At 36.5% G+C, this 27129-nt stretch overlaps 1 protein-coding gene and 1 long non-coding RNA gene across 17 annotated transcripts in view; one reads left to right on the top strand and one right to left on the bottom strand.

The window, feature by feature from the left end:
- LOC125394519 (uncharacterized) overlaps positions 1-7273 on the bottom strand; it is a 44382-nt gene extending 37109 nt beyond the window's left edge. Inside the window, exon 1 of the long non-coding RNA XR_015001965.2 lies at positions 7078-7273. This is a non-coding gene — a long non-coding RNA (uncharacterized LOC125394519). The remainder of the gene's footprint in view (positions 1-7077) is intronic.
- The window catches only part of Trdn (triadin), a 369239-nt gene that overhangs the window by 164012 nt on the left and 178098 nt on the right, over positions 1-27129 (top strand). For all 16 annotated transcript variants that reach the window (XM_087911137.1, XM_087911136.1, XM_087911148.1 and 13 more), the window contains 2 exons: positions 7870-7929; positions 8956-9018. In XM_087911137.1, coding sequence (XP_087767263.1) covers positions 7870-7929; positions 8956-9018 — 123 coding nt within the window. The remainder of the gene's footprint in view (positions 1-7869; positions 7930-8955; positions 9019-27129) is intronic.

Raw genomic sequence — 27129 nt, 5'->3', positions numbered from 1 at the left:
GAATAAAGTGTCTTGAAACTATTTACATGTTGAAAATACAGGACATTTAAATTAAATGAGGTATTTGATGCTACAGGAATAAACCTTAAGGTAAATATACAAGCATATAATATAATTATAATAATATTCTCTATAAGAATGAAATGTGTGTAGTTCATAAGTTAAAATGAAGTCGACTTTGACATATTAAAACCATTGTGACATGAAATATTGAGTTCTTATATTAGGCACTTAATTCCACTTAAAGAAGTAATATCCATTGAGCATATTTTTAAAAGTTGAAAGGCTTCAATTAAAGTTTAACCATTCTTATAAATATGACCAATATAATTGTGTCTTTTTGTAGTTCTAAAGTCATGTCATATGGGAAAATAACGATTGAATGTCTCTGATGTATTTTAGTAAATCAAATTCAAATTTCTCAGTTGTTTACTAAAAAAATGACAATATCTTTGAAATGGCATTCTAATGTGAATTTTGACTGTTAGTTATAGCCAATTTCTACACTGAATAACAATACTTTAATGATGAGAAAGAAAAGCTGAATTTGTAATGTATTTAAGCATTCTTGACATTTCAAACATAATGAAGGACATTCACAGTCCACTTGAAATTGCCACTTCCAATTACTGGCAAATGTAGAATAATAAGGAAAATACAGAAAAAATAATTTCATTTAGGCAATATGATACTGAAAATGAAAAGCTGTTAGAAAAGCATCTTGCACTTATGCTTTCCTTATCCCCAGGCAAAAAAGAAAATGCTTTGTCAATGTTTACAACACAACATCCTGAGGAAGTAAGAAATCTGCATTAAACTTAAACCGTTTAAAAAAAGATTCTCAGAATAACAGCATCATGAAACAACACCAAAGAACAACTCTACTTTATAAAGTTTCTTGATATGATAAATGCATGTTGATTGGCAGCTACTTGCTTTAAAATAAGTCAAACAAATTTTAATTGAGCATTTCTTTTGAAATTTAAAAACTTCACTGCAAAAGTAAAGGATCAAGTGTCTCTTTCACTGCTGTTCATCCAATGTCTTCCACTGGCTCGTATTTGTTTATAAAATAAAAACAAAGTGGAACAGATGTGGTGACTTTCATCCTTATAATTGTAAAACACCCCATATTAATACAATCAGTTATATTAAAAGTCTTTTAGACCTTTCAAAAGATTTAGAGGAAAATCTGTTCATTTTAAACATTGTTTAATTCATAATAACATTTTTTATTTAAAATGCATTAGATTATTCTTCCTTTTGAATTATTTTTTGTATTAAAAACTCAGTGATAGAAAGCACAAGTTATTACGTCAAAGAATTTTCATTGGAACAGATTAAAAAATACCAGGTAGACAATGACAGAACTGTGGGATAACATTTCTTCCCTATCCTTGCCTCAGTGCAAGAGCAGTGAAAAATTTCACTTTCCTTATTACAGGGCACTGAAGACAGTGTGTTCATTCTAAGATTTATATTCATTTCCTACCACTTACATAAATTTTGAAATTCTGTGTAAATCCCTTGAGTTCATATCCTCACTAACTATAGTTGTACACATATTTACCTCTGAATTAAGTATATTCTAATGTATCCAAGACCATGTGCTTTTTTTTTTGTATTAGCAAAGTTTCTTTTATTCTTGAGTTTATTTTGGTTCCAACTCAAACTATAGCATTTTAAAACTTTCCCTTAATCATAAAATAAGTAATTAATTGAGACACTGTTATCCCAGTACACTTGAGGCTCACAGAAGAAATACAATATGATACCATGAACAAAATTAGATTTAAATTACGAAACCTCGACTCCTTTAGGATATTTAGTTCATGAACGCTCAAGTTCTCCTCTTATAGATGTAAGACACCAAATGACACTGCATGCCTTCAGCTTTGCAACTACGTAAGCTTAGAGGCATCATAAATACACAGATCATAGGAAGGATCCACTCAGCATATAGTCTGAGGTTGTGGATTTCCCTCAGGTCTGGCCGGTTTTCCTCAGTAACCTTCCTGGGTGTAGCCTATGCCCTTTTCTCTCAAAGACCAAATGTCATTATGAACTTTCTCTTCTCACTCTGTTTCTCGCATCAGGAGTCAAAGCTTTCTAAATTCCTGACCCTTGCAGCTGTCTTAGCATAAGATTTAATAAGCATTTATATATTTCAATGACTAAATTGCATAGCTAAAAGTCTCTGAGTAGCCACTGGAAACTGTTAAGGAATTGCAGCTTGGTAGTTATTTGTTAATAGTTATTAATGAGAACTGCATCCCAAGGATAATGTAGGCCACTACTAAAGAAAATTGAAGGCAACGAAAATGGATTCTGGTTCTGAAAGGTCAGCTTAGTTATTGTAGATAACTCAAGTGAAGTCCTCAACCGAAAGACCCTAGCTGTCATAGTAACAACTGCATTACAAAGTAATGTCTCTCATTATGTCATATGCTTCTTTCTTTGAAAAGACATGATAAAACTCAAAAAAAAATAATGGTGAACAGCAGCAAAAGAACATTTTTACTGATTTTCCCCCAATTCTTACTTATCATCTCACCACTTAATCCAGCGGGGTACTTGACACCACTCAGCGGCAAAGTCCCTGCCTACTCCCATGCCATCACTTAGAAATATGGAACTTATCTGATTGATGGACCCTAGTAGTCTCCTATGTTACTATAAGGAGAATAACATAGGCAAGGCTAGGGGAAGAAATGTTCTCTCACACTTCTTTCATTGTCTATCTCAATGAAAATTTTTTGACCTAATAACTTGTGCTTTCTATAACTGAGGTTTTTTAATATTTATTTATTTATTATGTATACAATATTCTGTCTGTGTGTATATGCCTTCAGACCAGAAGAGGGCACCAGACCCCATTACAGAGGGATGTGAGCCACCATATTGTTGCTGGGAATTGAACTCAGGACCTTTGGAAGAACAGGCAATGCTCTTAACCTCTGAGCCATCTCTCCAGCCCCTATAACTGAGTTTTTAATAGAAAAAAAGAATTCCAAGATAATAATAATTGAATGCATTTTAAATCACAAAATGTCTTTAGCATAAGTCGCGATATTCCACACGATGGCCACAGTAGAATCCTGCCCCCAAGTCCTGCACCCTGTCTACATTCACTACTACACCATGTTTTCTATGTATCTAGGATATTCCACTTTCAAAGTCTTGGCAGGCATGTTTCTTCTTCTTGCAAAAGTTGCCCAAGCACCCCCATTTTTCTTTGGTTTTCTTAATATCAGCATTAAGAATAATTTAGCCATGGTCGACCCTAAAGAAAACAATGCTTTGCTACACCTTCAGATTCCCAAATCTGCTAAAAACAAGTGTAGCAGTTTCAGTGGTCAAATTAAAAATCTTGGAAGAGGTATCCCCAGTTAAAGAATTAACTCGGTCAAAAGGCCAATAGGTTTGTCTGTGAGGTGATTTTTGGATTACTGATAGATGAAGGAGGACCCAAAATATTGTGGGTGGTGTGATACCTAGGCAGGTGGGCCTGGATTGTGTAAAAATAAAATAGGTGACCCTGAATGAAAACTAATAAGCAGTTTCCCAGTAGTCTCTGCTTAAGTTCCTGCCTCCAGGTTCTTGCCTTGAGTTCCTGCTTTGTCTTCCCTCAGTGATGGAATGCAACTTATAAGACAAATAAATCTTTTCTGCTCCCAAGTTGTCTTTAAACATGGCTTTTGTGATAGCAAAATCAAAATGAGATATTGTATCTTTTTTTCCTAATTCTTATCACAGTCAAACATATATATTTTGTTTTTCTAGTCATGGTTTCTTTGTGTGTAGCCCTAGCTGTTCTGGAACTCATTCTGTAGACCAGACTGGGTGTAAATTCTCAAAGCTCCACCTGCCTCTGCCTCCTAAGAGATGGGTTAAAAGGCATGTACCAAAATGCTGAGCGAACATTATATATCTTAAGCATGCCTCTTGCTTTAAGCCTTTGAGAAATACAGATGGTATAGAATAGCTACTTACAACTCTAAAGATTTTTAAAGTATTCTGTTCCCAGTAAAACTGGCTAATACATGAAAGAGTATGTGAATTTCATTTGAAGTTAGAATCAAGTAATGATAAATTTAAATACAATCCAGTCATTTCCCTATAATTTATGATTGAAGATGGAAGGTCTACAATGTACTCAACAGTTGCATTAGACAATGAGCAATAATTAGACTTTCCCCGGTGTTATCTACAGGGCATTTGACAAGAAAGCATGGGTGTCCTAAGCCTGAATCCAGTTTGTGACCTTTTCTAGCTGTGCAATGTTGGGCATCTGCTTTGAGATACTCAATTTCAGTTCATCCTTCTGTAAATGGTAACTGATAAACCATAACCAAATGGCAGCCGCCAGTTTTACTTCTTCTTGGCATCCCAGCTGTGTTGTACGCAGATATGATTCTACGTGAGTAATTTTTTTCCTGAGGTTTCTCAGGGGAGAAAATTAAAAAAAAAAACTATTCTAGGCCCATACTACTTGGATGCAGAAAGATTGATAATTTGCACTTACAAAAATCAATAAAACTCACACCTAGAAAAAGTATTAAAGATTATATGTACTCACATTTCTATTATTTATCAAATGCTAGTCTTTATTTTCATTGTGCTTTTAACAGCTACTTTGTTCCAGACATTTTAGTTCAATTATCCCCATTCCTCACAGCAAAACAACGCAACATAAATTGTTAGTTTCTTGAGATTTAGTTTGTCAAAGCACAGGTCCAACATTGTAGAACTAGACAAGGTCAAGAACAAAATTAAGACCAAGGACACCATGCATTCTTTCTTATGCTATACCCTGGAGATAACAGTGGAAAAGTCTAATAACTGCTCATATAATTGAGCTCATGTCCTTTTATGCTATTTTCCATGGCCATGAACTGGGTTGCAGGCCAATCTCTACCACTCCAGAGAAACAAGGTGACAGTGACATGAAGTGCTAGGACAGGGTGTCGTGAATGGAATGGGACCTGATTTGACTGGCAGCAAAAATATGCCAATCCAGGCCCGGCAATGATGAAAAGCATTCCTCTGCCATGTGGAGTGCATATGATCCCTCTACTAAAAAAGACTCGGGAAAGAATGGCAAAACAGAAGCCACAACTAAAACTATTTGCATTCATTTATTAGTTTTGCTAGAACCCAGAATATTCGAAAACCTTACTACTATAATTAATTGGTGTATGTTTTTTGGCTTTGGGAAGGCATATATACATTTGAAAGGAAGAAACAGTCTATAGTAAGAAGTGAAGAGCAAGTCTTTTAATTTTTCTTTCATCTGATGTTAATTTACGTAGAAACTAATACCATTTATGTCCGCTCAGAGCTTCAAGTTGTAGCAAGGCTTTCTTTTTAACCAAAAACAGTCTTTCCTGTGATCTTGGCCAGAAAGCAATCATTTCAGGGCTTAGGATCATTTTGTCAGAGAAAGACAATGTGCTGACAAGTCCTTCTTCCACACGCATGTTTATTTGCTAATTATGTAAAAACTAATATGATTTAAGGCATTAACCTTTCTATAGCTGTTGCAAATTAAACTACATTAGAAGACAAGGCTATGAGAAATGTCTATGTGAAGGTGTTATCACACAGGAAGGGAATTGTTGAATGTTGAAGAAGAAAACGTTTGAGTAAGGAGAGTCTTCATCAAAGGAATATGGGTCATTTTTATGTACGAGTAAGATATAATTAAATTCCTATGTCTTTTATAAATGAAAAATGCAATTTCTTTGTTACTGATCACCTACAAACCACAGACAACAGTGCTTGAGAAATACAGAATCTTTAAAAGCTGACGTTTTAAAAGAAATTCCCCTTGAATACAGTAAGTCCAGTCATGACAACTTAAAGGTCTAATTCATAAAAACATTATTAAAGTAGATTATTTATACCTACCTTTTGTGGACTTCTGTTCTTATTCATGAGTCTCACTATATAGGGCTATAATCACAGGCAGGGTGTATAATGGAAACATTAATTCAATCTGAACTTAGGCAAGAATACTGTATTGCCCTAATAAAACCTCAGCTATATTAATCCAATGCATGGGATTCATTGCACAAGAACATTCTCTTTTAAAAACTTGAAAAGAACAGCTTACAACTTGCGGCCTCAAGTATATTTTTGAACTGAGAAGTTCAGTGCACCATTGACTAATTGGTGAAGACTTCCTAATGAAATGTTTAATCCTCCACAGTAGGTAACATAGATTCAGATACTAACTTGGTACTGTGGCATTATTAGTATGGTCATAGAAATGTTTGACAGTCTTCAGATTTAATTAGCCCCTTTTCCAAATCATGTCAGCTGATGATATTTAGCAAATGTCTTTTTGATTACTTGGCATTTTTATTAACTTAACAAGTTGGTAAATGTCCTGCTTTATATAATTTCTCTCAGAGAAGAAACCAAAAGTAATAATACTTTAAAATATCTTTATTCAAAATTTTAAATACCCTTTGTTTATGCTTATACCTCATGGAAAAGGCAAAGTGAATTTGAGTTGCTCTATCTCTAACTCTAGAATGATAAAAATTTACTCTCTCAACTCTCTCCTTCAGACTGAGCAAGCTGCAGAAATACTCTGTAGACACACACATTTAGACAGAGTGTGAAGGTGTCTCCTTACAATGCTAGATTATCTCAGGGAGCGATGGAATGGAGCTCTTCATAAATTATGCTTCCAACACTAACACAAAGTGTGAGCTTTGATTTTGTAGGTTACAAAGCTCTATACCTAAGGGGATGAATTAATTCCTATATTTAATGAGATGCAGTTCTTAGTAGACAGCTTAAGCATTCATCTTAGAATTGCATATTGAATATCCTCACTCAATTCCGGAAAAATCTCATAACAATTCTGGCTAATGAAAAACTTAGAACACTTTGGTTCCTGAAAATGACAGAGAAAGGTATTTCAAATATAGAATAAATAATTCTACCTACTGAAGGCAAAAATCAGTTTCCAATGTTAAGCAATCTCCAAGCCTAAAATCACAGAACATTCCATTTAGCAACTGGATACAAGCACTTTGTTTTGTTTTTTGAAATAACTAGACTTACCAGAAAAGTGTCCAATAAAGTCCAAGTTTGAGCTGGGTAGCCCTTGTCGTTCCCTCTTGTACCCAGTCCCACTGAGGCATCTTCAGATATCTGAGACAGGTGTCTTCCAGGAAACTTAATGGAACCACACATAATTTTGCTTGGCATTCAGACTTACTACGATATGAAGGTAGCCGAGCACTCTGCTTCATGCAACTGCTCAGAACGGGTAGTGAAGGTTATAACCCTGCTACACTGCCACACAAATGTCATCAGCTCTCATATCTGTTGACAAGAGCCAGAGCCAGGGGAAAAACAAACACAGAATGACCTAATACAGTGGTTCTCATCCTTCCTAAAGCTGCAAACCTTTTACTATAGCTTCTCATGATGTGACAACCCCACAAGCATAAAATTATTTTCATTACTACTTCATAACTGCAATTTTGCTACTTTTATGAATTGTAAAGTGAATATCTGATATATGTGGGTTTTGATGGTTTTAGAGCACCTCTGAGAAAAAGTCGTTTATCCCCACTGGGTCACAACAGGCTGAGAACCACTGGTCTGACATATATTTTTTAATAAAATAAGTATATAAAGAGAACAATAAATTTACCTAAAGCCCAACAAAACACTGTGTGCGGTACTGATGGCACTGTCTCGCTTTGAGAGGGCTGCTGCTGTTTTCTAAATGGGGAAAAGGTGGTATCAGTCTGAGGCTTGCTGGGGAGTCCCAAGAGAAAAACCCACTCAGTAGCAGCCCTTCCAGCTGCTTCCTTCCTTACTGACATTCCTTAATTTCTTCTCTAGAACAACAAGATGAGACAAAGATAACGGAGAAGAAAGTCATTTCTGAAACAAAAAAGAAAGGTAAGGAACAGCAAGGCTATCTAAAACCTAAATCAAATAGTTGTAATCTGTAGTCTTGCTGGCAAAGCTATTGTTTTCTAAGAAAGAGATTGTTTTCTAAGAAAGAAGAGACTTGATGGTCATTGTTATTGAAAACACCCAGGAGTTTTAAATATTCCAAATGAACTTGGAATTGAGGAAACTATTTAAAACCCATTATTTGAATATTCATTTAAAGATAGGATTTCTCTGTTTAGCTCAGGCTGGTGTGATACTCATGAGCCCTCTACCTCAGAGACCGGAAATTCCAAGTAACACATCACCTGACCCTAAACGCATTTGTTAAAGATGTGGTATTTTTCTTTTCATTATATATATAAAATGTGTGCATACGGATAGATACATATTTGCATATAATATGTAAACACATATGCATACACATGTGTATGATATTTAAATATATACAAATGTGTGTATATAAATGCATACATACACACATATAATGCATGTATATGTGTGTGCATGTTTATAATGAAGATTATTATTTAATTCATTCAATTTTATTAAAAGTAACCAACAAGAGGTCAAATTATTTAAAGAGTGAGAAGAACTCATGGAATGGGTTGATATGTCATTCCTCTTCTCTTTTTTTTACACGTTTGTTAGTATTTATTTGATATTACCAAATGATTTCCAGGGATTTCAAAATTTCTAATATTCTTCCATGACTGAATAGCTCAAGGCTAGTCTTTTAAAAATATTTTAGGAAATTATTCAATAATTCTGCCGTAATAAATAGTACATTGAATGTTTCTGACTGTGTTAAAGATTGTTTACCTTATCAAGCTATGCCCCTTCACAGACAGACAGCGTCCCTAAGCTCTGCATGTGTTTGGAAGGTACGAGCATGCCCATTTATAGCAGGGCTTACAGCTTTGACTCACAATTCTCTCTGTAAAGTGAACTGGTGCCTAAATGGCAGTCGTGTATACTCTGAAACATATATGAATGAATTAGTTAGAGGCTGATGACTTCCTTATTTTACAGCAGAAAAAGGAGAAGCCAAAAAGAAAAGCGAGAAGGAAACTGCCATTGATGTGAAAAGCAAAGGTATTATTCTTTCTCTGCTTCCTTCCATTGTCTTTCGAGATTCAGTCCATCGATGATCTTGGTGCATCCATATGCAACTCAGATCTAGGTAACTCACGTCTATTCATGTGTAGCCTCTCAATTTAAAATGTGGTAGAAAGTTAAATACACATGAAGAACATTGTTCCAGGCTACTGCCTTATGTGGAAGTGATCAAAACTCCATTTGAAATTTAACTTTGCTTAAAAGGAAAGCAGGGGAGTGAGTAAGAGCTGAAAGGAAGAATGGCTTCCATGTGTGTACACTAGTCCCACCCAAAGAAGGATAAACCTTCTTACATGTTTATGGGGATTAACTTGTTGAAGCAAGGTGCCAAAGAAGGTTAATCTACTCTCCCTATGAAAGTGGGAGATGTGGGCACTATTGATGTGGGAGTCCCCTCTGTGTGCTGTGATTACCATTAATGACTAAAGAAACTGCTTTGGACCTATAGCAAGGCAGAACTTATGTAGGCAGGGAAAGCTAAATGGAATGCTGGGAGAAAGGAAGCACAGTAGGAGACACCATGTATCCGCGGCCAGAGGTACTGAAACTTCATGGGTAGGCCACAACCTCGTGGTGATACACAGATTAATTAATGGAGATGGGTTAAATTAAGATGTAAGAGTTAGCCAATAAAAAGCTAGAACTAATGGCCCAAGCAGTGATTTAATTAGTACAGGTTCTGTGTGATTATTTCGGTTCTGGGTGGCCGGTCCAAACAAACAGCCCTCCTCCTACACACTGTCTTTCATTTTGTTTATATTTCTAAAAGATCACTCTCATATATTTGAATAGAGTATAGTCCTGGGTGAGTAACCATAGAAGTGAGCTTTCCAAAGGTTCATGCTCAACAGGAACAAATAAATAATATGTAATACCTAACTGTGTGAAACAAGTGTCCAAGGTAAATGAAAATAAGCATCTAAGGTCATCAGGATTTACCTAAAGTCAGTCCAGTTGCTCATCATCTTGTTGAAGAGCGGGGGGATGTCATAGGATCTACTTGAGGATAACAGTATGTGTGTGAAAAAACCATGAAGTTCAGAGAAAGAGTAGAGGTCTTCATTAAGAGATTGATGACAACTCTTTCACAGCTTACATTCCTACTTTAGTTTTGATTTTATGTTCGTATAAACTTAAGCACTGGTTTCCACTCATGTAGGGCATACATATATATGGAATGTTGTCATCTCAAGTATTATATTTTAGTGATAAATATTTTCATTCCAAATATTCCCTCTACTTGTGTCAGTGATGGTTGAAATTCTGCTTAGAACTACTCCATTCTGTTGAGTTATGTAGGAATCACAATGACTCCAAATGCAAACATCCCATGGCCTATGCGATGGGCTAAAAACCAAATTTTTATCAGTTATTCGTAATGCAAACTAAATGAGATTTCTGGATCTTCCTGGTATAACAGTAAACTGAAATCAATTCTCTCAAAATTTAGGTAATAATGATCTTTAAGTGAGGAGGTAGACAAAGAGAGGTTCAAGGCGGCTACATAGTCGGGTGAGACCACACAAGACAGGATGCCAGTAGTAAATCCATCCAGTCTCAGGGAGGAATAGAAAATATAGCTTATGTGGAAGGGAAAGGTGGTAGTGAAAGGACATGAAAAGGAGATTATAGTATGACAAACTAAATAATGACAAATGTGAGTGGAAAATAGGAATGGAAGAATATTCTTCTACAGAGGGAAATGTATAACATCAAGGGATACCTACGGTTTACACAGCAAGCAGGGAGGGAAACCCGGGCTTCAGTGGGCCTCAGAGTTGAGGGCCAATGACTGTAAACTGAACACCTTTACCAAGGGAGCACCTGAATCAGAGTTTATCACATTGTTTGATTTACCTTATTTTATGTTTAAAATTAATTATCTGATGACATGTATATTTTAGCATAAAAAAAGAAGGTGAATTTTTTCTTATACCAAAAAAACTGATTTATTAGGTCAATGGATAGTTGTAGTAGGACTGGATGTATGGTACAGATAGATGATGTACTGCTCCCTGGTCATCACTTTGGTAGAAGCTCCTGGGCTCTATTCCTGAAAGAATTTGTCAAGGAAAACCGGATAAAATCTAAGAGCTCAGGGTCAGCTGAGTCAGTGTGAGTCTGTGTGTGCGTGTGTATGTGTGAGTGAGTGTGTGTGTGTGTGTGTGTGTGTGTGTGTGTGTGAGAGAGAGAGAGAGAGAGAGAGAGCGAGCTATACCTCCTCTTTGTATGTGTCTTGTTTCAATTTAGTTATACTTTAAAGCTGGAAGCCAAAATATGTGTGTGTACGAGAAGTCGTGAGAAAATCTGAAACTCCATGATGTGAACATCTATGACTTTATTGTCACAGTCATATCAAGGTGAAGTTATTTATCACTGGGGACAACTGTTTCTGGCAATTTCTCTTCATTCAAGGCCAGGACCACTGATGCAGAAGCAAAACTGGGCCACTGCTTAGCACATGTAGGAAGGGCTGTTCAGATATTCAGATGGTATTGTAAAACATATTCACTTTTCTGAATCCATTTTTCCGTTTACGACTTTCAGTTTTATTTTGATCATAAAAAATACCACTGGTCTTATAAATTCATCAAACTTTGATGGAAATGCATATTACTTGATACTGTGTTTAAAAGTCTTTGACGTTCAAATATTAAATTTTTAATGGTGTGTTTAGGAGGTTGTATTTGTGTAGGGAAAAAGAGGAGAGTTCAATTACTTTCTAGATTAATATTTCCTTTTGGAAGTTATTAATAGTTTAAAAATTCCAGAATTTGAAAGTAGTTTTGCAACATTCAGTCTTATGCTTCTTAGCATGGTAGAAATATTATGGGGCTAATAAAATGAAGAATAACTTGAATTGTTAAATAACTGTCGCTCTTGGCTTTTTATCGCTGTAATGATCATGTGACATAAAGAAGAAAGGAAAGTTTTATTTTGGCTGATGTTTTCAGAGGTTTCAACCCACCAAGGGGTAAGGCCAGAAAGACCAGATCTGTATAACCCCTGAAACTAGGAAACACTGACAGAAAAATGAGTGTGACAGCTAGCTTTCTTCTCTTTTCTTTTATAAGCACTGTGGAATAGTGTCACCCTCATTTTGGGCAGCAAGTTTTCCTTTCTTAGTTATTCTATTCTGGAAATACTATAGCAGAAACACCTAGATATTCATTATTCTCCCAAGTGTTTCTCAAACTAATTAAGTTGAAAATCCACCTTAATTATTCTAAGTACACAGGTCATTTATTCCTGAAATAGTGAAGGATATATGGCAAGGAATATTAACTGTTGCGACTACAAAGAGTAGTAAATTAACAAGACAGAGGTCAGGCTTAGGTGCTTAGCACACACATGATTACTATGATGTTTCATGGAATATAAATACAGTAAATTAACTTTCACGTGAATCGTGTGCTTATATAATGTATAGGTTTATTTATATCGCACTACTCTACTTTCTTGTCTTTCTTTTGCTGTGCAAACAAAAACAACTCATGGCTTAGATGTTATGGACTTTATCAGTGATCTGTGTTGGGGGGATATGCAAGTGGTGGTTTATAGGATATAAAAATCATTAGCTTATTTTTCAGTAGTTGTTGAAACTCATTAATTGAAAACCAAAGTTAATTATAGAACATGCTTTACATTAAACATTTTAAAAATCTCCTTCAAAATAAAAACAAGTCAGGACATATTTTAATGGTTAGAAGATACATTCTCATTTGAAGAAATACTTTGAGAATAAAAGAAAAGAAAGAAAGCAAAGAAAATAGAAGAAAAAACCAACATACACAGGAAATTAAAATGAATAAAACCATTTTCCTGAGCTTTAGGTGAATTTAATTTCTCCACATAATCAAGAAGAAGATATTCCACAAAGGATCTACACTGTACGGGATTATCAAAAGGATGTGAACAACTTAAATCAAGAGTTTGCTACAGAGTTGTCTGACAGGAGGTCAGGAAACAACTGACTCTTAACCACTGTCCAGTCTAGAGACTGGAAACTTTGACTTATTAATCAAAACTAAACTTATTAGTTGTGAAATAATTTTGAAAAAGAGCTGATATATGTTAGTGGTATAAAAGGGTGTGCATGTGTGTCTGTCTGTCTTTCTGTCTGTGTGTGTGTCTGTGTGTGTGATTTGAATTATTTTTCTGAAGTTGACATTGGAAAAGATATCCTAAAATACCCTAATGATTTTTCTGAAATAACCTATTAGAAAGCATATGTTTTTCTGAAATAAACTATTAGAAAAACATGAATAAATGATTCAGTCACATACTTGTGCTTTCTTACAGAGATTGTTTGCCTGTAGAAGTGAGTGAGCTGAACTAGGTCCCATCCTAGTGGAGCTTACGTTTTTATAGGACACATAGTCAGATGACTCATGTCTATTAGCTCAACTTAGAGTAAGTATGCTAGAGGAGATAAGTGAGGGGTAACAGTAGATAATAATCCATGAAGTTATGGAGACAAAACTGATGGGGTTGTTAGTGCAATCTCCTCTAAGAAGTACCTGATTTCACTTAATTCATTTTACTTAATTTTTTATGGTTGTGAGGTTCAGATGCAGGGCCTCATGCATGTGTAAATTTGTGGCCTACCACTAAACCATATTCTAAGAGATATTTAAATTGGGATCTGAGTCTTTAAAATGATCTAGCCATTGGCATGTGCGTCAGTGAATGTCATGTGACTTTGACATTTGTGTATGATGTGGTTTCTAGGAACAGTCTATATATATATATATATATATATATATGTATATTTTTAAATTTCATTAAAAATATAATGTAAGTGTGTATAATGTAAGTATAATGTAATGTGTTCTACTTTAAAATATAGTAATCTATATCAATTATAACAATGCCTTGAGGATAGATAACATAATCCAGAATAATGATGCCCAAAGAAAAAGAGATAGTATCTAAATGAAGACCTAGGATTCTAAATGCCTAGGTTCTAAGAGTGAGAATTAGAAAAAGAGAAGCTGGGAGGACACAGAAGAAAGGTAAAAGGAAAGCAAAGTGCACAGCTTTAGAGATACTTCAGAAAGTGATTCAGAAGGAGTGAGAGACTTTGCAAGGTTCAGTCCTCAGTGGAATGTCTCCATCAAATTCCTTCTCTGAGGACTCAGAGAACTCAGCGGGAGACAATAACACTGTAAGAGCAAGTAGGGGATGGAAGATATCAAAAGAAACAAGGGCAAGAATCAACAAAGCAGAAGTTCAAATGTCTAAGTCAGATGGGTCCCAGTGTCGAGAAGAGAAATGTACACAATCTCCCACCCCATCCTCGGCAGCAATCTTCAGCTGATACCTGCTCAAAGAGGAACTAGATTATTTTCAACAGTGTCTCCCAGGGTACACACACCACATTTAGGGGCAGGCCCCGGGTACAGCAGTAGATATGCACCATAAAATGATTTCAAAGATATTTATGTAAATTTTTGTCTTATAGTGCTTTGTCAGGAGCATTTTTCTAACCTTAGCAATCTTTTGCTTATGTTTTATGGTTTCTAATTTTGTTCCTTGGGGTTTTCTGTGTATGGAAATGTATATGTGTCAGTATCTGTATAGGCTTCTTGTGAGTGTTTCCTATTCAGTTCTGTTTTTATTTTGTATTAATATTGTTGTTGTTGTTGTTATTTTAGATGTTTCGGTTCTTTTCTTCAGTGAAAGAGAAAGAAAGGTGTGGAGTTGGATGTGTACGGAAATGGGAAGGATATGGTATGGAGTGGCAGAAAGGAAAATCATTGCAGAATATTTTACATGAAAAGAACTATTACTGTATTCAGTAATACAAAAAAATTTTGTGGTATTGAAATGATGATGAAAAATCAGTTTAGTACTGAGCTCCTACTGTCTGTGCCATTTTAAGAAATGCATTAATATCCATTTCCATAGAATATTTTAAATTTCTTTCTGGAGTAAATTATTAAATTTTGCACAAGATGAAAATTTTGCTCTTTGATTTCTTATGATAGTTCTGCTTATGGTCCTTAAGAAATTGTAAAGAATTCTTTGCAGTTATGTATTGTTTGAACATACCATTAAAGTTTCTTCATGGGAGGCATTACATGCTTGAACCATTGGAACAGGATATTTTTCTAGATATTTGAGTTAAAAGATATCAGAACCCCCAATATTTTTACATTTATATATAATTAAAAGAAACTTTCCTGATATTTTTATATGTACTAGAAAAGTCCTGATATCTTTCATATGTGCCCATACAAAGTTTTTAAAAAATCACTTTTCTTTTCCTTATTTGAAAGAAGGGGAATTTTTCACAGTGTACCAGCTAAACTTTATTTTTTTTGCGTGTCTAGAATTCCTTTCCAAACTTTCTCAGGCTTTAAGTGGATATAGTTAGTCCCATGTTGGTGTGCCAATATACTGTCAGAGGCCGTTTGTTCATTTCCTAGCCACTTAGACCCAAAATGATCACTCAGAAACTATATTATTTGCAGTACTGTTTGGCCAAAAGCTTAAGCATATTGATAGTTAGCTCTTATATCCTAAAACACATCCCCATTACTCTGTGCATAACCATGAGGTTGTGGCTACTGGCAAAGTTTCAGTGGCCTCCAGTGAAGGCATCTGTCCCTAGCGGTGGCTACATGGCTTCTCACCCACTCCACCTACTCTCTCTATATATATTTCTTTTCCATTCGGGCTATATTCTGTTAAGCCATTGACCAAAAGAAGTGTCTTTACTAATCAATAAAAGCAACATATATACAGAAGGATTTCACACAACATTACAATGTTATCTTGCTCTGGTACTGTCTGAGGTAATCTTTTTTGTGTATTTCTGCTTTGAATAATGCAAATGTGTGTTTGGACACTTAGTAAAAGTGACATAAAAATGTTGTGATTTAAAAAGAAATAATGGGAAATAGAGAGATGGCTCAGCAGTTAAGAGCTCTAACTTCTTTTTAGGAGTACCCAAGCTTATTTCTCCACACCCATAAGATGTCTTATAGCCACCTGGAACTGTAGTCTCCAAGAAAATGTAGCCAGCTTCTGATCTCCTTGGCCATCAGGTACCCACGTGGTGCATAAACCTAAATGCAGGCAAATCGTCTATACACTTAAAGATAAATAAATCAATAAATTTTACAAAAGTGAAGTTTAATAAAAAAAAAGTCAAAATGACACCTTCATCAACTCCAGCCTTTTAAGATATACCTAAGCAGATTTCCAACATAATACTGCAAATGTTACCTACATCTAAACATTATACCAACCTCATAAAGGTTAAATAACACTTACACTTACCCCATGTTCTTATCTAGTCATTATAACAACTCTATGAAGTAAGACTTATAATAATCATTTTGTAGAAAGGAAAACAGGGTCAACAGCTAAGTTGTAAGTGATCGTGATAAGAAGTAATGAAATAATAAGGAATGCAAATTTATCACTTTATCCAGTTATAGCTTTAGATTTCAGTGGATTTATTTTGGCATGGAGTCAGATAATAACAGCAAGAGATTCCTTAATATTTCTGGGTTCCGCTTTGTTGGTCTCGGTCCACATGCTGAACACAGGACTGACTTTGCCTCCATTTTGCTTAGGTAGGTCTTTTGGAAGAAAAACGAATAGATTTTCAAATAAAAGACATGGTTTGATTCACACCAGTCTTTTTGGGTTCATTCCTGATCTGACCTTTATGGTAAGGTCTTGGTACTTTGGCAGAAAGAGTACATGAACTTCATCCTATGTATGGGCTGAAATCCGTTTTAACAGTGAATCTCTAAGTTGAGGTAATAGGATGAAGGTATAATAGTTTCTAGACTAAAAAACAAATGCAACAATTCTCTTTAAGAAGTTGTTTCTATATAGAGGGAATATAGGTGTTCTGATGCGCTGTATTAACATACAGAAAAGGATAAAGAAAAGTTTTAGTTGTCGTTTCTCAAAATAATGTATTGTGACCACCAAAATGAAATTAATTATACGATGATTTAAATGCTGTATGTCACTATATAGTGCAAGAGAAATGCGGATGTTTAATGCAGAAATGAGGAAACGGGGATTTAATTCAAACTATGTTATTAACCCCATGAACTTTCTTGTTTGTCTTAGTCTTTGTTTTCCCCATCCCATCGCATTCTGAGAATTAAGATAAAAGAGGACAGCATCAGAAGCTCAAGATGATAAAGAAAAACGCTAGGCCATTGTTATTTGGAACATGGTCTCAATCTATAGCCCAGACTGGCCTTGAACTCACTGTAACTCTATCCATGTCTCCTCGTGGCTGAGATGTGTAAGTCATCACAGCCAGAATGAGGAAGACTGAAGGCGGTGGCATCTTATATAATCAGTATGCAGCCAAAGGAAGTGGAACCCTGGTGGAGATGGGGTGGGATACATTGCAGGATATTCAGAATATCCTGTTCACTTTAAAAATTAATCTTGAGAAATGAAACTGATATCTAGATTATATATGCACTCAATTAGACTTTTATATTTTATTTTTATTGTACTAAACTTGACCTTTTATATTAATTCTACTAGTAGACTAATTACTAAAAAGAAAACCAATTGTGTTGAGAATGGATTTCTGGTTGATCTAGCTCAAGATCCAGCTGTATTCCACTTGGGCATGCCCAAAGGATGCTTCATCATCCTACAGAGACACTTGCTCAACCACATTCATTGTTTCTGTATTTATGATACCCAGAAACTGGGAAGAACCTAGATGCTTGTCAATGAATAAATGAATAAAGAAAATGTGGTGCATTTACACAGTGGCATATTACTCAGATTCTAAAAATAAAATCATGAAATTTATAGGTAAAACAGATGAAGCTAGAAAAATTTGTCTTGAAACAGGTCCTAGACGCAGAAAGAAAAAGTGTGATCATTGTCTTGTTCAGCTATGATCAGAGGAGCTTCCTCCTGCAGCAGATGGGAGCAAATAAAATGATCCACAGCTAGACAATATTCAGAGAATGAGACATCTTGGAATACTCAGCACCATTTAGAATGTCTCTATCTAATCCCTCCCATCAAGGCTCAGGAAGACTCAGAAAGGAAGGAAGACACCAAAGAAAAAAATGTTCATCTAAATATAACAGAACTGATTCACATATTAAGTCACAGAGACTGAGACAACATGTCCAGGGCCTGCATGGATCTGCACCAGATGGGATCGCAGAGCCCAAAGTAGAAGCAGATATGTGTCCCCCATTCCCTAGCCCAGAAGCCACCTCCAATTGCTAACCACTTTCAAATGAAAATTTAGTTTTCTCTAAAGGAGTCTCACTGCAAAAACGAACTACTTTTAAGGGTAGGTAGGCGGAATGTCCTGCAGTCGCGGGCTAATAGGATAAGATCTAAATGTCATCTTTGAAGATTTCTTGTCTTATGTCATATCAGGATATATATATATATATATATATGTATATATATATATGTGTGTGTGTGCACATATATATATATATATAATCCTCCAGGTCATTTACATATATTATAGCTTCTAGAGTCACGTTTTTATGGGAGTCTTGTGTGTATGAATGTGTGTGACTCTGAGTCAATATGAGTTTCTTGTGCCTTTTGTTTTGTTCTTTTTCTTCTGTTTGTTTTGTCCTATTCCCACCTGTTTGTTTTTGTTTTGTCATATTTCATTTTACTATTAATCTTTCGATGTCTGCTTATTTTTAACGACAGATAGAAAGGTTTGGGATCTGAATGGGAGAGGAGGTCCAGTTCCCAACTGGAAGCAGTTGGGGTGGGGGAACCAAATGAACAATATACTGTATTTAAAAAAAAATCTATTTTTCAATAAAATGAATGATTGCAGAAAGTGAAGCCATGGTGAGTGTTTACTGTCCCTCATCCCTCCTGATTATGTACTCCAGCATTAGACATGTCTCTGAGTATAATCAGAACATACCTCATTGATGTCTGAATAATCCAAAAGCATGACGACATGACAGGTTGTGCGTTTTTGTTCTCAGGGTGAAGAATTATCTTGATCCATCTCAGTGGAGATGACTGTTAAATTAACATTGAGGAAGGTTTAGTAATTAGTTATGAAATGAAGATAATGAAAAAAAGCTACAAAAACCAGAAAGTTTATAGGTAGAAAAAAAGAATTGTAACCGTTTTCTAAGTTTGACGTTTTTAATTATTTGAGGATAATTTTAAGAAATGTGTATGTTTCTGTTATTAAGGATGGTCTTTCCTTTTCTTCAAAATAATCATGTAAAAATGTATCTGTTATATTGGTCACTGCTCATACTCTCTTAGTGGTATGATATGAAATCAAAGCTATGGACATGAGAAAAAGTTTGTCATAAAATCCATTCAAACAAAAAGCACATAAGAGTAACTATCTTCAAAGACTATTCTGGCACTGAAGTATTACATATTCAAGTTCCACGATTCAGAGAACAGAGACAAATGCATGACAATAGAGACCATGGTAAGCAAGGCTATCCATAGATCATGGTGAAATACTTGATCCTTTTCTTTCTTTTTCTTTAAAGATGTATTTACTTCTTCTTTATGCACAAGAGCTTTGCCTACCTGAATATATGTATATGTGTACACCTGGTGCCCATGGGGGTCAGAAAAAGGACTCAGAACCCCTTGAAGCTAGGGTTTCAGTACAGTAAGTACTGAGAAGCATATCCAGGCCCTCTGGAAAAGCAACAAGTGTTAACTGAGAGCCATCTCTCAAGACCTAGGAACCTTTTGTTTCTCAAAGTATGCATTTTCACTAAAGTTCCATAGAGTGGAAACTACTAGGTAGTTACTCTACTGTGCACTGTGCACTGAACACAGGTGTGTAGCATGAATAATCAAAACCAAGGGACATAAATTATGGTTCAACCTGAAAACCAGAAAAGCAAAGCAGCCAAGCCACTAGAGAAGTTTTATCTCACTCAAGCTGGGAAACCCCAAACTATGTCGACTAAGTCTCTCTCTCCTCTCATTTTATATTTCCTCTGGTGCTGGGATTGAAGGCATATGACTCCCTGGGATTGGGATTAAAAGTGAGCCACCGAGTTCATGGAATCAGGACAGATAACAATGGAGCCAGCATGGGACTGACCTAGGCCATCTGTGTCTGGATGACAGTTATGTAACTTGGTCTTAAATGGGGCCCCTAACAGTGGGACCAGGACCTGTTCCTAATGCATGAGCTGGCTCTTCAGAACTTATTTCCTATGGTGGGATGCCTTGTTCAACCTTGATGCATAGGGGAAGAAGCTTGGTCCTGCCTCAACTTGACAAGTCATACTTTGTTGATTCCCATGGGAGATTTTATCCCATCTAATGTAGACTGAGAAGGAATGGATGCGAGGAGGGGAGAAAAGAGGTGGGGGGAGGAAGTGGGAGGAGAGCAGGGAGGAGAAATTGTGATTGGTATGTAAAATAAATTGAAAAAAAGGATGAATTAAAAAAAAGTGAGCCATCACCACCTGGATTTGTTTCTGCATTGATCTTATGTAGCCCAGGGTGGCCTTTAACTCACAGAGACCTTTCTGCCTCTGTCTCCCAAATTCTGGGATTAAAGGTGTGTGTCACCATAGCCAGACCTCGAGTGGTTTTAGCTTTGCCTCTGACCTTCAGGCAAGATTTATTTATCAAAATGCCAATAATCTAGCACTACACAGGAGACATCTATGCAGTAGATGCTGAGGACATTTGTGAAATAACACTGCCTGGCGACTCACTATTCTTCACCAGTGAAATAATGAAATACTAATATCTTCCTGTCTCCTTCCTGACACCACTGTTCAAACTGCTCCTGTTTTCTAAATTCCCCTGCTTTTAAAAATGCCCACCTTCATTTAAAAATTGAAACGTTCTTCCATAAGTTCTGTCCTTCAAATACACTAAGATCCTGATCCATGTCCTTATGTGCATCCTCTCATGCTTCCTTCTTCTCACCCTTCTGGTTTTTCCCAGAATCACATAATACGCTATGTATTTCTGTACTCTTGTCAGCATATACCACGGTTCTACTATGGCTCTTCTTCCTCTATAACTTCATATAACCTTGGTGCTATCGTTATGATAATAACTCACAAATACCTGTCACTACCTTTGGACATCAACCTCATATATCCAAATGACTAGTCACTATCTTCATTTAAATACTTGACATATCTAAAGTTCACAGGATTTTAAAAATCTTACACACACACACACACACACACACACAGACACGAATGTGTCAGCTGTATTCCTCTCTTGTCCTTTTATCAGTAAATTATTGTTTTCTTCTTACCTACAGGGCCCATATTTTCACTTTATCAATATTATTTTAAACACTCATCTTTGAAAATGCAGTGTAGCAGACTTCTTCCCATAGTTCTTAAGAATCACCTCAGCTAGGCACTGTCATAATTAGACTCCACAGCCAGGCTACATCTACATTCAGTCAGCAGTATCTACTCCCGAAAGTTTCCAACAGCTTTCAAACACAACAGCGCTAATTTCCTAAATATGAATTTTAGTCATTATCCCCCATTCTTCCTTATCCCCCTTCCGGTTCTGCTGTGGCCCTTCCTCCCGCAAAGTTCCTTCTTACATTCATGTCTTCTTTTTGTGTGTCTGTTTCTTGTCTGGGCTCCACTTGGGACTGATTCTTGGTACGGTCTTCCCCAAAGCTCTTCCCTACCCTACCTCTCCTCTTTTACTCCTCCCTTTCCAGAGGGTTTCCATCTCTCTCAAAGTAAAATCTACTCTCCACACTGATATAAAAGGCTGTTCATGAACTGATGGTGAAGATTATTGCAGATTACAGCAGGACAGGCATCCTTTATCCCGGAGCAGGCCATTAGCTGAGGATCTAATCACACATCCCTGGCCTTTCTAATCACTTGTCATTTGAGCAAATTACTTTGATTTCTAACAGAACCTTCCATTTCAGCATTTAGATTTCACGAGTATGTGCAAGTTTTAATTTGTCATTTTAACTGAATTTAAGCTTCACTCAAATGTTATCAAAATGACAGGCATGTGAAATCTTTAGCTAACAAGTCATTTCTAAGAAACTACAGACAGAGAGATAATGTATGAGTTACTTTTTTTGTTTTCATAGTGCTTTTGAAAAGTATAATGCATATGCTAAAAAAAGCATGCTGTAACTTTGTTCTAAAGTGCTCTCAGTGAAAAGGAAGAAGGCATAAGGGTGTGGACAGCACCCTGAAAGAAGGACAGAACAATAAATGTGTAGTTGAATGAAATGCTAGAGTGGACGAGAACAGGCTGAAAACCAGTTTTTCCATAAGAAGCATAAAGAGACAATGGTTTCTTTGAGTTGAAACAGACAAAACAAAGCACAGAAATACTGTGGATTAATGGCACTTGCCTAATGAAAGCTAATAACTGAAACAAGTAGGGGAAGAGGAAATAGAATTTAGCAAAGGACAGTTATCACTCCTCCTCCTCAACTTCTCTGTCCTCTCATCTTGAATATTTGATGAGCACATTTTTCCCTAAACTCCACTTGGCTCAAGTGGAAGTGAAATTAATGTGATTATTCTATATATCACTTTGCTCACAGTTGTGGAGAGTCACCAGAGGCTCGTCTAGTGAGTGCTTTAGAAAGAATAAAAAGAAAAAAAGAAAGTTTCTTTTCTGTGTGATAAACTTGGATGCAAGTGTTTGAAAATGTGATTTATCACATGTGCACTCTTGAGGTAGCCCGTTTGAACACAATGCTGTTACATGGAAAAATGGGGAGATAAAATAAGAAAGGAATGTAGAATTTGAAAGTTATTCTAAGCCTACTACGATTCAGAGAAAGTTAAATCTTCTCAATGACTCCATGACATTATATTACATGATTTAAATAATTTCTATTTGCTTAAATAATTTTTTAATGTTTAGGTTTTAGAACACCAAAACTGAGCAATTTTTATTCAAATAAACCTTCATCAAGATACATAGCAATTATTGGTTCAGAACTACTAAAGGAAGTGAGACAACTACATCAAGGTTTTTATATTTGAAGGCTGCCAAGTATGACCTCATTTCTTGGAAGAAGAAAATCATTTTTCTGTCATATTTGTGTATAGGATGCTTATCTTTTGCTTCTCTGCCTTACAGAATAGATATCTATCAATTTAGTCAAACAAAGAAAGGAAAGAAGTATTTGTCAGCACGCCCCTTAGATGGTAGAAAGCGTTAGCATAACTTAATAACTAAGAGAAGGGATGACTTCTGCCTCTACCATTTTTTATAAAAGTAGAAAAATTAACATGAGATGAATTTTGAAATATTTTTTGAGTTTAGACTTGCTTTTCTTTTTTAATTTTAATGTTAAGAGATGACATTTTATAACTGGAGTGTAAAATTAACAGCATGTTTATCTCTCCAAACTATTAATAAACACAGTGAGACAGCCCAAGACAAATTAGACATAGCATAACATCTCACACTTCTGTTACATTTATTAGTTTTGCAGATAATTATGGTTAGAAAGAGCCTGCTCTCCTCCATGCTATACACTAATCCACAATTTCTTTCTCTTACTGGGCTCAAGTACATCTGCTCACCAAATGACAGGCCAATTAATTCTACATACAATACATTGAGAAAAGAAAAGTGACTTTATTTAAAAAGTTAGCTAACTAAAGAGATGCAGGAATGTTTTCCAAAGTTCATTTTGAAGGCAGCTAAATTAGGGAGAGGCCTTTGATGTCAGTGAAATGTGTATTAGCAGTAGAGAAAGCATTCTCATGGCAGACGATGTTCCCATGTTTGTGGGCAGATGATACCATACATGTTCTTAATTCCTTCAGTCAGAGATGTGTTGTCAGCTTGTGAATCTCAAAAAGCAGTGACTGCTTTTACCCACTGATTTTAGTCTACGAATCGGCAATTAGTTTGCAAATCTCCATTGTTGGCATGTTACACTATGCACAGACTAGTGAGAGTGGGTGCCCAAAGAAAGACATAGGTAGCTAAAGCTGGGGAGAGAGGCCACAAAGCCTGGCTTCAGGGTTAATACTTTTTAAAACTTTTTTTTCTGAAAGTCTTTGAAAATATCCGGTCTCTCTTTGTAATATTTATCTACAAAGTAGAACAGATTTGCTGTGATAAACACCATGATCAAAAACAACTTGGGAAGGAAAGTGATTATTTTTTTAAAAAAATCTTATTTATAGTCAATAAATAGAGAAGGTAAGTCAGAGCAGGAACCTCAGGTAGAGACCTGGAGGCCCAACCTGAAGAAGAAGTCAGAGAGCAGTTGTTCTCAACCTGTGGGTTAAGACCCTGTCAGAGGGGTCACCTAAGATTATTGGAAAACACAGACATTTACATCATCATTCATAACAGCAGTAAAATTTAGTTATAGTTTTATGGTTGGAAACCAGTCCAGCATGAGGGACTCTGTTAAAGGCTGCAGCGTTATAAAGTTTGAGAACCACTGCTACAGAGGAGTGTTTCTTACCATCTTGTTTCCCCCTGTGTTTTTATTTTTGTTCTCTTTCTTTTTATTTAGATTTATTTATTATGTGTACAGTGTTCTGTACTGCATGCACACATGTCCGAAGGACCAGATCTCATTAGAGATGGTTGTGAGCCACTGTGTGGGTGCTGGGAATTGAACTCGGACCTCTGGAAAAGCAGCCAGTATTCTTAACCTCTGAGCCGTCTCTCCAGCCCTGGCCTATTTTCTTATCCAATCCAGGACCACTGGTATAGGCATAGGTCTAACACTGTCACAAAGAGAGAAGTGCTGGGGACTGATCTAATGGGAGCTCACCAAGGCCAGCTCGACTGGGAGTGATGGAGCATGTGATCAAACTGGACACTCTGAATGTGGCTGGCAATGAAGGCTGACCGAGAAGCCAAGGACAATGGCACTGGGTTTTGATTCTACTGCATGGACTTTGTGGGAGCCTGGTTTGTTTGGATGCTCACCTTTATAGACCTGGATGGAGGGGGGAGGACCTTGGACTTCACATGGGGCAGGGAACCCTGATTGCTCTTAAGACTAGAGAGGAAGGGGGAGGTGAGGAGGGGGAGGGAAAAGGAAGGCGAGGAGGTGGAAATTCTTAATAAAATAAATAAATACATAAATAAATAAAATAGAAAAAAGAAAGCCAGTGTGGAAACAAATGCAGAAAGGAAATGAGGGTTATGGTTACGTCTTTTTGATGAATATTAACCACAATACTGTTTTAAATTGGATTTTAAATAATTATATTACTTTTTAAAATATTTTTCTTTTTGAGACAGGGTTTCTCTGTGTTACCCTGGCTATCCTGGAACTCTCTCTGTAAATCAGGTTCAAACTCAGAGATCCTCCTGCCTTTGAGTGTGGGGATAAAAGGTGTGTACCACCACTGCCTGGTTCATGTTCCTTTTCCCCCCTGGTTAAAAATATCAATGTTCTGTCAGGTAGTGGTGGAGCATGTCTTTAATCTCAGCACTTGTGAAGCAGAGGAATGAGGATCCCTATGAGTTTGAGGCCTGTCTGATCTATAGAGTAAGTTTCAGGGTAGCCAGGACTATGCAGAGAAACTCTGTCTCAAAAAGCCAAAATAAATAAGTAAATAAAAAGAGAGAGAGAGAAAAGTGCTGCTCAGTGGGGAATGAAATTTGATACCCAGATCCTAATCCTGGTAAGAATCTGAGTCACTGATGTGTTAAGAATGGAGGGCAGGTAGAAGCCACTGTAGTAAAGACAGAATCATGTGACTGTAGATACACATAAACTATTGCCCTGTCAATGTCTGTGAGAACAAGAGAAATCTTACTGAGATATCTTTCTATACATATTAAAGTATTTGAGTCTGCTAAAATAACGCTGGTGAGAAAGAGAGATAAGACACCCAGCATGCTATATGGAGGGATGGGAAGAGCTACATAAAGCTGCAAAGAGGTTTTCACACTATAGGACAACTAAGGCTCAGAGGAGGGAAGAATATTTATATTTTATTAAATAAAGGCATTCAAAGAATTTTGAGAACTTGGCTCTTTCTTTATATTTAACTGGAAGGTTGGCATTAAAAAAAAAAAAACTAAGAGAATCAGAAGTGGATGACTGTATCATGTCATAATGTGCCCCCCCCCAATATTTAGTTTTTGTTTATGGATATTTATAGCACTCATGGCTAATTAATATCATCTGACTCAAACTATAGTCGTTTGGAAGTAAGGCACATCGAATGAGAAAATACCCGCAGCAGATAGGCCTGTGAACAAACCTGGGATGCGTGTTCTTGATTAGTGATTGGTGAGGGAAGGCACAGGTAACTGTGGAGAATTTCGTACTCTGGTGGTTCCAGAAACTGTAAGAAATCATGCTGAGCAGGTCGTGGGTAGAAGACAGTAAGTAGTGCTCTTGCCTTGTTTCTCCCTCAGTTTCTGCCTCCAGGTAACTTCTCTGAGTTCCTCCCTTCGCTTCCCCCAGTGAAGAACTTACAAGATGAAGGTGAAACCATCAGCTTCCTCCACAAGTTGCTTTGGGAAATGATTTTTTTACCACAGCAACAGAGACCCTAAGGAAGACAGTGCCTCTAAGAATCTGTATGCACTGCCTGTGTGCTTGTGCCAATGGTTGCCTGACAGAGTCAGATTTCCTAGAAATGATGTGACAGGTGATTGTGAGCAACCTGGTATGGATGAAACTATTGGACCCCACTCCTCTTGTAGAGTAGCAAGTGCTATCAAGAGCTGGGCTATTTCTCCAGTCCTTGTGATTTTTTAAAAAATATAAATGTGGTTATTGGAGCTAGATTTTCTTCAGCTGGGCATGCATAAGCACAAGAGTTCTAGCCCAAGAACCAACAGAAATCCGTGTTCACCAGCACTGGAGCAAGCAGAGTGGTCGAATATAGGGCTTTACACCTGGCTCAGCTTGACTACATAGTGATGGCCTGTCTCAAAAGCACAAAGCAAATGGTTCCTGAGGAACAACATCTGAGATTTACCTATGGCCCTCACATGGATGTGTACATCCCTCCACCCACATGGTCCCACACAAGCTCATACCGTTGAGTCATATTGAAGAGAATCCAAAGAATAGGAACTTTCCCTCACCTAAAAAATTAAAACATTTTTTCTTATTATTTTAATGTGGCTTCTTTGTTAATTGGGTTA

This window comes from Myodes glareolus, chromosome 1 (genome assembly GCF_982192425.1).
Source record: "Myodes glareolus chromosome 1, mMyoGla1.1, whole genome shotgun sequence".
Lineage (NCBI taxonomy): Eukaryota > Metazoa > Chordata > Mammalia > Rodentia > Cricetidae > Myodes > Myodes glareolus.
This window is presented reverse-complemented; position numbering and strand designations above follow the sequence as displayed.